At 43.4% G+C, this 13220-nt stretch overlaps 1 protein-coding gene across 5 annotated transcripts in view; it reads left to right on the forward strand.

Moving 5' to 3' along the window:
- LOC142567838 (nischarin-like) overlaps nucleotides 1–13220 on the forward strand; it is a 191586-nt gene that overhangs the window by 33294 nt on the left and 145072 nt on the right. For 3 of the 5 annotated variants that reach the window (XM_075677991.1, XM_075677987.1, XM_075677988.1), the window contains exons 2-3: nucleotides 1258–1341; nucleotides 11553–11786. In XM_075677991.1, coding sequence (XP_075534106.1) covers nucleotides 1258–1341; nucleotides 11553–11786 — 318 coding nt within the window. The remainder of the gene's footprint in view (nucleotides 1–1257; nucleotides 1342–11552; nucleotides 11787–13220) is intronic. The other 2 variants (XM_075677989.1, XM_075677990.1) reach the window with 2 other exon arrangements.

Raw genomic sequence — 13220 nt, forward strand, 5'->3', positions numbered from 1 at the left:
TCATAAGTATTTAAAGGTATTTACAACTAAGAGAGGTTTGTTGGCTATGCAATATGTAAAACTTAAGGGATTCTTTTTACGTGTGACAGCCATTGCTATGGTCTTTTTCGAATTCAGTCATTTGCCACATCAAGCACCTATTTTCTATTGTAGATAGGGAATCGCTTAAAAAAAGTTGATCGTCAGGACTAGAAATTTCTTGAAAAATTATACAATCATCTGCAAACAGTAGCAGTTTAACATGTATGTTTTCAGCAATGTCGTTGATGAACACTAGAAAGAAAAGGGGACCTAGGACAAGAGCCCTGCGGAATACCGGAATCCACTGGGACCGCATCAGAAAGGACACCATTGACAACTACACTTTGACGTCTGTGCGAAAGACAGACTTCAATCCACGAGAGAAGGCAATCGTGTTCCAATATGGGTTTTAATTTTAGCAATAATTTGTGATGTGATACGTGGTCGAACGCCTTCTCGAAATCAAGAAAAATGATATCGACTTGACTTTGCCTATCTAATACTGCTGCCAGGTCGTGGACAGTTCCATGCAGTTGCATAATAGTGGAAAGACCGCGACGGAACCCATGCTATCGGTTATCAATAGCGCGATTCTCCTCGAAAAAATTGGTTATGTGTTTACACATGATGTGTTCTAGCAATTTTACAGAAGTACACAGAAGAGAAATCGTCCTGTAGGAAGAAGGTGCTGACAGGTTTCGTTCTTTAGGAATCGGAGTAATTTTTGCGAATTTCCAATCTGACGGCAACTCTGAGCGTTCTAGCGATATTTTAAAAACTAAGGGTGAGTACTCCGCACACCACTCGGCATACCAGACTAGAAAGGTATTGGGTATTTCATCAATACCTGGCGACTCCTTGGTGTCTAAGTTGAGCAGGAAGAGCTAACACACCTTCCTCAGTTATACAAATGTCAGTGATTTGAGGTAAATCAACCATGGAATAGGACTGTGGTGCGACATCTTGTATGATGCCAGGGTTTCATTTCTAGTCTCGCCATTCGAGCTCCTCCACGTCCACTTTCGGCTATCCCGCTTGCGGAAAAAGGTATGCATTATCCGCATATTATTCTGTTCTGCAAACTCTACTAATAACTCTCCCCTGCTAAATAAATATAAATATAAAATAGTAGTACAAAAATAAAATAAATATTCCCCCCCCATATTTGGTTGGGGGGGGTGGGGAAATACAGGTTCGATATCACATAAATGCTTTCCTTTTTGGGGACTGGTGCAGGTGTACCGGGTTCAAGTGACAATCCCCCCTTACTGCTGGGTGGCCAAGCACCGGTACAGTGATTTCAAGGAGCTCCATAACAAGGTGGGTGCCATAGGAACAGCTGAGCTCATGCTTAAGTGGCCACTTTCCACAATTGTGCATTGCGAACAAACAAGCGTAGTGCATGGATCACATGCTGACAATTATGTCTGCAAAGTATCGTACTGCTGCTTGGTGAGAAAACAGCTGAAACGTTGACTCAAAGCCTCTGCATCCGTTCTCTCATTGGAACTCCTGTCGGAGAAGCAAGGTCACATGCATAAATGCCTCTGCGTCAAACGTGCTGCCTGCAATGTCAATGATTATGGCACACAACTTCAGTAAATCATCCAATGCAGAATGTGCAAAACCGCAGTGGAAGTGTGTGCCATACAGCTAAAATAGCATAAAAAGCCAACAAACAGACACCAAGGAGAACACAGGGGAGAGTATTTTTACTAATTGAATTAAAGGAATGATAAATTAATGGAAATGAAAGTGGATGGAAAAACAACTTGCCGCAGGTCGGAAACGATCCCACGTCTTTGCATTACGCATGCAATGCTCTACAAATTGAGCTACCGTGGGCTGTCCTCCCATCAACTTTCTGGGGTATTTATGTATTACTACTAGAACCAACCCTGAGAGTGTTAGCCAATGCCACCACTCGCAAGCCTCAGCGGTGATGTGGAACATCCTTTCTGCCACAGGCGTCACGAGTATGTGACCTTTTTGGGTGAAATCAACTGGTCAGTAAACCCACTCATGCTACCTGAAGGCATCAATGTTGCCGGATTTGAGACCCTCGTTATGTAATGAACGAGAAGAAAGGGGGTTAATAGAGGGGCCCAGTTTTACACACATGTCCTCACTCCAGTGTATGAATGAACACGTCTAATTTTGGTTCACATGAGCAATCCTTACACTGAATGGCCATCTGATCATTTTTTCTTCACACATAATGGGGGTGCTCCCTGAGCCTTTCATTCAGAATATGTCGGCCATGTTTGGCTTATGTAACTTTTGCTGGAAGACAGTGACATGTGAAAAATTGCAAATTACTTGCATTGGGCATGATTTTTCTAGTGCTCCTCTGGTGCTGCATCCTGAGGGCATTTGCCAAGGTTAGCTATTGCATGGTGCTACTGAGCGCCACGTCGCAGGTTCGATTCCCAGTTCCAGCAGCCGCATTCTGGTGGGGTTAGATGGCAAAAGTGCTCGTGTACTGTCCATTTTGGGTGTTCATTAAATAGTCAGAGATTTATTTCATAATAATACGCCTAAAGGCCCCCGAAGGGGTATTACATAGGGGGTACCGATACATGAAAAAATGTGAGCTTTGCGCGTTACGGAAAAAACAACTGAAGTACACAAAATTTATACAAAATTTTTGCAAAAGAGAACACAAAAGTTATACAAAAGTACGATATCTAGCAAAATACACAAGTAAAACAATATACGAAATACATTAGTCAAGTGAAACTCAGATGGAAACTACAAAACTGTCTGAGAAAATAAATTAAGGGAATTAAATAGCTACAATGTAAAAGAAGTAAAATAGGGTGTTGCTCGAAACTGCGTCAGTTGTCACGTTAACAAATTAATGAGACATGAATCCACTTGTACAATGTGCACGCAGAACGGTAAGACAAATGATCAAAACAATATATACATTGAACAACGTATGAAGAAACGGTACATGATGGATATTTACACGTAACTATTGCGTAAAAGTTCCTGAAAAGTTGCGAAATCGGTTTGAGTAGCAATGTGTGATGGTAGGTTATTCCATGCAACAATTGTTTGGGGAACGAAGGAGTTAGCATAGTTAGCTGAGCGACAACTGATGCGTTTTATCTTGAAGATGTGGTCCGTACGTGGAAAGAAGGCTGTCGCTGGTTCGAAGATACGGTGAAGGTGCGGATGTTGATAAAGTTTGTGCAGCAGTGAGAGGCGGGCAATTCTGCGGCGATGAGATAAGTTGTCAAGCTGAGCGCGAGCTTTTAGTGCTGAAATGCTAGTATAGGGTGAATAATCAGAAAAAATGAAACGGGCCGCGCGGTTTTGCAGTGATTCGATTTCTTGGGTGATATATGTTTGAAAAGGATCCCAGATTGCTGATGCATACTCAATTTTGGGGCGTATTAATGTGATGTATGCTAGTCTGCTTAGTTTAGCTGGAGCATGCTTAAGGTTGCGTTTGAGGAGGCCTATAGAGCGGTTAGCTGATGCCAACGTCAGGCGGATGTGATGATGCCACGTTAGATCAGTCTGTAAGTGAACACCAAGGTACTTATATGAAGCTGTAAGTTCAGTTATGTTGTTAGATATTACATACGATGTTGGAATACGGTGGTTGCGCCTAGTAAATGATAATAACTTCGTTTTAGCTGTATTAAGAGTCATCAACCATGTTGAACACCATGTGTTAATAGCGTTGAGATCGCTTTGAAGAATATCTTTGTCATTGTCGCATGAAATTAATCGATATATTACGCAGTCATCGGCAAAAAGTCTGATGTGGGAAGACACACAGTTAGACAGGTCATTAAAATAGATTAAGAAAAGTAAAGGGCCAAGAACGCTGCCCTGCGGAACACCGGAGGTTACTTTGGTATAAGAGGAATTATTGTTTTTAACAGACGTGTATTGTACTCTGGATGAGAGGAAATCCTTAATGCATCCAATAACGGTTGGGTGTATATTAAGGTTCATTAGCTTCAGTATTAGTCTATGGTGAGCAACCCGATCGAAAGCTTTCGAGAAATCCAGGAAGACAGCATCAACTTGAAACCCTAGGTCTAGGTATGAATGTAAGTAATGTAAAAAGCTGGCTAACTGTGTTTCGCATGAATAACCACGACGAAAGCCATGTTGGTAATCAACAATAATTTTGTGCTCTTCTAAGTAGTTAATGATTTCAGTATACAAGATGTGTTCAAGTAATTTACAAATAGTACTTGTTAAGGAGATGGGGCGGTAATTTAATGGGTGAGTTCGGTCTCTGGACTTAAAAATGGGTATGACTTTTGCCACCTTCCAATCGTGCGGAATAGTGTTAGTTGATAAAGACTGCGAGAAGAGTGCACATAATATAGGTGATAAACTAGGTGACAAATGTTTTAACACTTTATTATTGCCAGTGTGATCAGAGGCGGAAGAAACTTTAAGTTTATTTAGTAAAGAAATACCTGCTTCGCTAACAATTATTTCTGGCATTGATATGTTAATGAGATTGTCAAGGGTTGGTGAAGATATGGTGTCTTCCTGTGTAAATACAGATGAAAATGCGCTATTCAATAAATCAGCACATTCCGAGTGGTGGACCATATCACCGTGCTCATCAACTAGTGTTAAATCTGGATAGCTCTTCGGGTTTATTACGCGCCAAAAATGTTGAGGATTGTTAGTGAGCATAGAATATAGGTCATGGGCAAAGAAATGTCGTTTAGATGATTTTAGCAGTGACTGATATTGCTTATCGCAGGTCTCATAACGGTGCCAGGAATCTGAGTCGCGGGCTTTATCGGCTTTACGATATAAACGCTTTTTCTTATTATTAAGGCGCCGAAGCTTTACGGTAAACCACGGGGCTGTCGGGGTGCAGGTTATTTTTGTTAGAGGGACGAGCCGATTAATTAGTTCAGTAAGAGTGGTTTTAAGTTCAGCCCAGTTATGTTCGATGGTTTGAAATTGGCATCTATTGAGGAAACGTAAAGAGAAGTCAGATAGCGCGGAGTGTATGCTGTCAAGATCGGCTCTATTGTAACATCTGATGTACTTATCAGAGCACGGATGTCTTCGAAGGGAAACTGCAAGACTACCTGTTATGATTGCATGATCAGATAGCCCATCTTGATGAGTTAAGTCGAAGCACGCGTCAGGATCAGTGGTTAATACTAGATCTAAAATATTAGCGGATGTAGCCGAAGATCGCGTAGGACGGGTGATAAGCTGTGTTAAAGAAAAGTCGAGACATGACTGCAGGAAACTGTGGGCCTCAGATAGGTAGGTTGCTGTTGAAAGGTTAGCCCAATCAACTTCGGGGAAATTAAAATCACCGAAAATTAGAACTAGAGATTTAGAAAAACGAACAGTAATGATTTCAAGGAGCCGTTGGAATTCACGAGAAAACGTATTGCCCATGTCGGGAGGTCGATAAAAAGCACCAATGATTATAAGGCCTGCTTTATGTTTTATGGAAACCCACACACACTCTAAAAAAGTGTCAAGGTGAATACGTGTGGTGAAAAGATTTTTTTGCACTGCCACCAAAACGCCACCACCTATTCGATTTGTCCTGTCACATCGAAAGTAGTTAAATGAAGTCCAGCTTTCCAGAATGCAGGTATCGGGGACAGTATCGGTGAGCCATGGTTCAGTTAGGATCACTATTGATGCTGAACATGAGTCAATGATGGATGATAGCTGTACTGTTTTAGAAATGACACTTCTTATGTTTGTAAAGAAAAGGAATGCGGTCTTGGGCGTCATTCTTCCTCGATATCGGTCCAGTGGATTGATGGTTAGTGTGATCACATGACACTCATCATTCTGTAGCTCTTTCAGACACTCGCTTCGCGCATTTCTGATCGCTATCCCAGATATAAACGTCATTATTAATAAACAACTTGTTGAACACGAGTCGCACACGATCGCCTTCCTTTCGTATTGTTTTGGAAAATAGCAGAAGGTTGCGGTGTTCATTTCGCACTGTTTCAGAGTAGTCACGGGAAATGCTAAAAGGTTTATCTTTTAGTTTGTAACCATAGCCAAGTAGTGCATCAATTTCTTTGTCATTGGAAAACTTTGCAATAATCGGTCGCTCTTTATCGTTAGAGAAACGACCTAATCTGTGCGCTCTTGCTATTGAGGACACTTTCATATCAAGATGATTGTCGCAAAATTCCTGAACCAGGCGCTCAGAAGTTTCCCATCGTTCGTTCTGTTCAGAGTCGTAAAGCCCGTAAAATAGTAAATTGCACCTGCGGGAGCGGTTTTCTAAATCGTCGACCTTATCTTCTATTTTGGAGATGCTCAATTCGTGAGTTGGAAGGAAGTGCGCATTAGCCTCCCCTGAAGTTATCTTTCGCTCGAAATCATCGAGTTGATTCTGCATTTTAGAAAAGCGTTCTTCGCAGTTAAGTGCTACTTTCTCAGAAACATTGGACAGAATTTTAGTTTCAAGTTCAGAAACACGTCGACTTAGTTGGTCTAGGTCACTTTTTATGCCGATATGGATTTGTAGTACCTTATTAACAGATTCTAAAATACCTATACTATTAGAATCTAGTCTCTAAACAGTGCTGAATACAAAATCAAGTTTTTCTTCTTGTGGTTTAGTCATGGGACCCGGGTTTGCCTCTACGTCGCCCCCAAGCAGCAAAAGGCGCCATAGATGCAAGACACAATCACAAAAACACTTCATTGAATCGGGTGGCCACGACACCGCTAATAAGAACACATCGTTGTTACGAAAAGAAAAAGCACCATTTAGGCTCACCTGCACAAGCATGAAAAGTAAGCATGGCATCACAGCTGCGGTGTCGTGGCCCGAAGTGCTGTCGAAATGGGTGTGCTTTAGTACTGTGCATGTCGTAGATAAGGTTCCATGTTGCCAGCCGAGCAATGCAGTCGTATCCAGAACTGGTGGTTGATCCGGTGATGGACTCGACGATTGACTGCGCATCCAACGTAAACCTTTCAGCTCGGTGTCTTCATTAGGTCCGGTATTTTCTGATGGATAACCCAGGTGCTGCAGTGCGACGGCCGACGGTGAACCGAGCATCGCCATCAACACCTGCACAAGCATAAAAAGTGAGCGTGGCATCACAGCTGCAGAGATAGTCGAAAATATTTTGGAGCCCCCAATATCCACATCTATCATATCCCGTCATCTGTTTATTCGGAGTATTGGATCACATTGATTTTTCGTTCTGAAAGGAAGCACATTTTGGTCGTCCAAATATTCAGTTTATCATTGTAACGGAGAGTTGAGGGCCCATTATGGTAGTATACACAGAAAAATTAATTAGGCTCTCAGCGCTCATTCTAATTCGAAATTTTTATTTGAAAATCGCTCCCTCTAACATGTGTGCGAATCCTGCGCCAATTGTGCCATATTGATACTCGTGTGGATAGCTGCACCAGGTTGCACGAAAAGCGGAAAAACAACCGAAATTGCATCGTGGTGGTGTGCCAGAACAGCTCTGGCTGTGGCAGATGTGAGCGAAAAATCACGGGCGCAGCGGAGGGTGTCGCACTGTTTGTCTTGAAGCACTTGTAGTCTTCCTGTCTTTCTTCTGCTATGTGTGAGCAAAACGAGAACAAGGTGAAAGCAGGAGCCAACGTTTCGACAAGTTGACTTGTCTTTTTCAGTGCTACATATGCTTTCCTCGGGACAGTATATATATAAAGCGGGAGCAAACATTTCGACTAGTGGACTGGTCTTTTTCGAGGCAACATATGCTTTCCTCATCTTGAATTTCTATCTCCCACCTTCCCCCTGTTTTTTTCTGCTATGTGTGTATGTTATGCATCTACAGAAGCATCTATTTTTTCTTGAAATAAACCGGTTGAATGTATTACTTCATGTGTGCTGCATCTTTATTCTTGTCTTTTGCGAGTGCTAAAACCAATAGGACTGCACCATCTCAGTCGCATTGAAATCGAAACAACACAAGTGCCACAGGAAGATACATTGGTCAGCAGTGAACGTGTGCCAGAGTGGAGCAAACGTTTTGTAAGGGGACCTCTCCATGAGGGCAACAGTTGCTTTTGCCTAGACGCTAAAGGACAGCTGTTGCCATGAGAACAATTCCATGTATCGAAATGTTGACTCCACATTGACTCATGCCTTCTTTGCCTAGGGCTAATCAGTTAAGAGTTGTTCTGGCATTTCTTTCCAAAACAATGTGCCGTTGGGCTACTTGGTGATCATTGGAGATGAACGTGGCGTGAAACACTTGAAGCTATATGCAAAATACTGCATCGGAGTGATGTACCAAATTCTGCTGATATGTGGTAAAGTTTATGTAGGGCAATCTGGCTGTAGCAGAATTGAAAGCGCTGTCACACGTGAAAGGTGGGTAAACAAGCACATAGGTTGCATCTGTGATCACACTGTGAATCTTGTGTATGTCAGCCAAGACTAAGGACTAGGCAAGGCAATCAAGACAAGGCTATTATATTGCAATACTAAACGAAATTGGGAATGTTTTGGTCATACAATCATTTTAGATTTACTTGTTGAGTGAAACAGGTGCACTAGGGATACGTCTGTAAATTTATTGATGCGTGCCGCATTGTGCAAAAGTAAAAAAAAAATCATATTTTACCAGGTCACAGCAATGTCGGAAACAGCTCTGAATGGCTGTCAGTATAGTTATTAGATGTCTCAATGCTCGTGCTCTAACCAGAGACAGCATGCATGCGCATATAATTTAGAAATGTGTACTAGGCCCCATCAGTCTCATTTATGAGGCATGAAAAATGGGCGAAATAAGGATTCCAGTCGCCAGAGCAACGTCGGAAACAACTCTCAGTGGCTGCCAGTGCAGTTACTAGACATCTCGGCGCTCGCACTGTGGTCCTGGGCAGCACGTGCATGCATGTATAGTTAAGGAATACGTACCGTATGTCCTATGACAGTGGCCACTTTCCTCTCTTGATGTGCCTCACTGCAAGACATGGCTGTAAAGTAACAAAGCCAACTTTAGAGACTGGACATTTTGCAGCGCATAAGGATTCCAAAGCGGACGAGCACACATAAAAACGAAACACTAGAAAGAATACAGTACATGCACTTGCCCTGCATTCTTTCTCGTGTTTCATTTTTGATGTGTGCTGCCCAGGAATGGATGCAATGCAGATTAGACATTTGCCTCGTGCACACTCCTCAACGCATGTCTTGATCTGAAGTAAACTGAGTTAAGCCTACGCTGCCTACACACAAATAACTTGGATTTAAATCTGACTTCAAGTAGCTACGTAGCACATAATACAATTACAAAGTGTCCGTGTTGCATGATGTCCTTTTTTTCTACGGTCAAGTTGGGCCAAATTTGCAGAACATTTAGGTCCGTGTTCTTGGAATTGGAAGGATTTTTCAGAATTCTGGAGTCTCTCAGACAAATGGAAAGTTGGCAAATGTGTATAAGACATAAGCCGCTCTATTTGCAGCACCAATATATATTCTGACGTAGTAGATGATGTCTGTGTTGTCAGACGTGACAATGTCCAAGCAACACCAGTGGCAGAGAGGCATGGCCTGTACAGTTAAACCTCAGTATAATGAACTTTTCTATGGAAAATTTATTTTCCATAGAACAACCTTTATTTTGAATCTCAATATAGTGAAGTGTGCTTATAAACCATTTCAATATAACAAAATTCCACTGCTGGTGTGAAGGAATACCGAGACAATATATAAAAACTTTCGCGTACGCAGATGGTCAGGTGTTTAAATCACGCGTGGCGGCTTGCAAACGCACCTCTTAAATCGCGCGACTGAGAGCGGCTGCCGAAGTGGAGCAGCATCATGTTCCCTATAACGTCCAAGTGCAATAAGATCCTATCGTGTCCTGCATTGCATGCTTTGGGTGCAGGTGAAAGCAGGTTGAGCTCGGAAGGGTGGTGGCTTGATGAGCGCCATCTTCTTAAAGGAGTGCGGGGAGCTCGCTCTCTCTAAGTCAATCAAGCGTGTGCGAGAGTGGGCGTTGGCGCGTCTCCTTTTCTAGCACAGTCATGTCTGCGCGTGGCTGTCAGCGGGACTGAGCACGTATGCAGCCCGTGATTTCCATTTCAGAAGTGAGATGGCATGGCATCGTGCACTGCCTTGCTCTGCATTTAGTACTGGAAGTTGCGTAATCCAGGCTTTGGAGAGACGTTGAAGCACGAAGTTGACAAAGCGTTTGCTTCCCGTTGCTTGCACCTTTCATTATGGTGTCATCCCACTGTGGGCAACACTATCAGTCACAGGGGCAGAGTGCATGCAAAAGCATGGCTGGCTTCGCATTGTACCGCTGATTTGAAGATGTCACTGGCATGGCATGAAACTGTATCTTTTGCTGCCAACGTTCAGATTCAACAAAATTTTTTCTCATTCAAACTTGCTTTGTTTTATTGCAGAAAGTTAGGTGGGCGGATGAGATTAAGAAGTTTGCAGGGACGGCATGGCCACAATTAGTACATGACCGGGGTTGTTGAAGTATGGGAGAGGCCTTTGCCCTGCAGTGGGCGTAACCAGGCTGATGATGATGATGATGATGATGATGATGATGATGATGATTGCCCGATAATTTGGAAAAGGTTGCAGCCCCTTCTGTGTAAGAAAAATTCATTAGTGACCATTCTTATTTGCATATAAGATCGAATTTTAATACAAAGAAAATTCGACATAATGAAGCAAATTGTTGATTTTACATGCTTTGCTATAGAGGTTTAACTGCATAAAAATGCCGTGGGACGTCGCACAGCAGCTCGCAACCTGAACCGTCAGCTGCCTGCTAGGTTTCTCGAGAATTAAGCTTGTTTATTGTTCAGCCCTTAGCTTATTACATATATTGCCACTGACCAAGCACCATTAGAACTAGTTAGGGGTAGCACTCCGTTGTCACCTGTTGTCGTTCTTGTGGTGGCTCTTCTGCACCCAACGTGTTCACTTCTGGCCTTCCTCACTGCACTGTCACAATGCGAATGCGCACGATGTGGCTCTACGTTTCACAGACTGAGACGGCATCACCTACATCAGCATGGGCGCATTTGCAATCCACTGGCCAGGCAAAGATAGGCTGGTGTCCTATAGGGAAATCATAAATCATTACAGGCTAGCCAAGGCTAGATACCCAGCAGTGCACTGCTCGTTAAACAAGTGGAAATTGGTGGCTAATACAAACCAGCACATTCCCCAACCTCATTGCCTTTAGTCACTATCACTCAGGTGCATACACAGACATGTGTAAGCACTGTAACAACAGAGCAAGGCCTTCAACAGATAATCTGCACATGCGCAAAGAAACTCTGTAATAACAATAACAAGTCAAAAACACAGCAACCAACTTTAATAGTACGAGATTCAATTCCTTGGGAGACCGTGCTGCTCAGCTCGGACCTGGATGTTCAAGCAAGACTAGTCCAAATGGCTGAAGACACTGCCGCTGCCCAGGGGCTGCTGGTTGCCGTCTGAAAGCAGGAGGGGGAGAGTTCTATCATTGCTCCCTCCTCTAACCACATTTTGGGCAAAATAAAGGTATCTCTCTGTCTCTGCCACACAGGCTTCTATGGTACTACCTGACGTCTCAGTACAGAGGTGTTCCTCTGTGCAGCTTCGGCGCAACTACCACGTGGAGCGGAGTCTTCTGCCGCCCGGCAAGGTCCTAGGGCGCCAGGCGGCCAGCTTTGTGCAGCAGCGTCAGGCCGAGCTCGAGCACTACCTCGTCACGCTGGTGCACCACTTTGCGGACGGCCTGCCACTGCCCCTGGCACGCTTCCTCCACTTTGACCAGTTTGTGAGTGGCCTATGTCTGAAATTATCATCATCCTATTTATGTTGCAGTGGTAAAACCACTGCGTTTGGCAGGCATTCCCAAATCATGAACAGCAGGTTGCCGTTATCCCTCAAGAGAAAAGTATATAATAGCTGTGTCTTACCAGTACTCACCTACGGGGCAGAAACCTGGAGGCTTGCGAAAAGGGTTCTACTCAAATTGAGGACGACACAACGAGCTATGGAAAGAAGAATGATAGGTGTAACGTTAAGGGATAAGAAAAGAGCAGATTGGGTGAGGGAACAAACGCGAGTTAATGACATCTTAGTTGAAATCAAGAAAAAGAAATGGGCATGGGCAGGACATGTAATGAGGAGGGAAGATAACCGATGGTCATTAAGGGTTACGGACTGGATCCCAAGGGAAGGGAAGCGTAGCAGGGGGCGGCAGAAAGTCAGGTGGGCGGATGAGATTAAGAAGTTTGCAGGGACGGCATGGCCACAATTAGTACATGACCGGGGTTGTTGGAGAAATATGGGAGAGGCCTTTGCCCTGCAGTGGGCGTAACCAGGCTGATGATGATGATGATGGTGATGATGATGGTAAAACCAGAAATTATTTTCAGGGTGGCGGAGAAGTGGGGGGTGTTTCCACAACTACCACTCCTTCCCCTCCTTCACCCTCTCTGTAGCTCTCGATTACATATATATATATATAGTGGAGGTTGTACACCATGCAAACACTCCTAGCTCTCCCCGAATAAGAATGCTTTAACAACGAGGATGCACGTTTTGCAGCCACTTTCCTTATGCTATGTTTAAATATTACAGTATTATTAATAAAAACAACTAGAATCTTGTTTACAAATTTATGCATTTATATAATGTATGTCAATGGCCTAGCTGGTACATGACTTACAAAAAACAAACGGTGCTAAAAATGGGGCTGTACAAAAACAAGATAGTGCACTGTTGCATACATGGCTGGCATCTGCAGGTATTCTCTCAACCTTGTAGCATCTCCTTGTTGGGCTCAATGGTGGGTGGCCACCATTGCCGCCGAACTTCCCAAGGATTAGATGGCAAACGCTTTACCCCTCTCCCTCCAAAAAGAGGGCGCACCAAAGCAACTTTCCAGTTCTTTCTGAAACCAAAACACCATGTTCTTCATAGTGAAGGCAACACAACTGTAAGAAAATTCACCTTTTCTAGTATCCAAATGCCTAGTAAATGAGACTGGACCTAACTACAAAGCCTCAAAGATGGCCAGCAGAGTCCTCCTCCTCGAACTGACCAAGAAAGATCAACTTGAAAAGCTTGCTGAACTTGCCAGTATCGGTGACATTAAAGAGACAATCTCTCCACATAGCTCGCTCAACACAAGCAGGGGAGTTATTTCGGAAGAAGACTTCCTGAACCTCAGTGATGAAGAGCTCCTTGAAGGATTTCAGCAGCA

The sequence above is a fragment of the Dermacentor variabilis genome, unplaced genomic scaffold (assembly GCF_050947875.1).
Source record: "Dermacentor variabilis isolate Ectoservices unplaced genomic scaffold, ASM5094787v1 scaffold_14, whole genome shotgun sequence".
Taxonomy (NCBI): Eukaryota; Metazoa; Arthropoda; class Arachnida; order Ixodida; family Ixodidae; genus Dermacentor; species Dermacentor variabilis.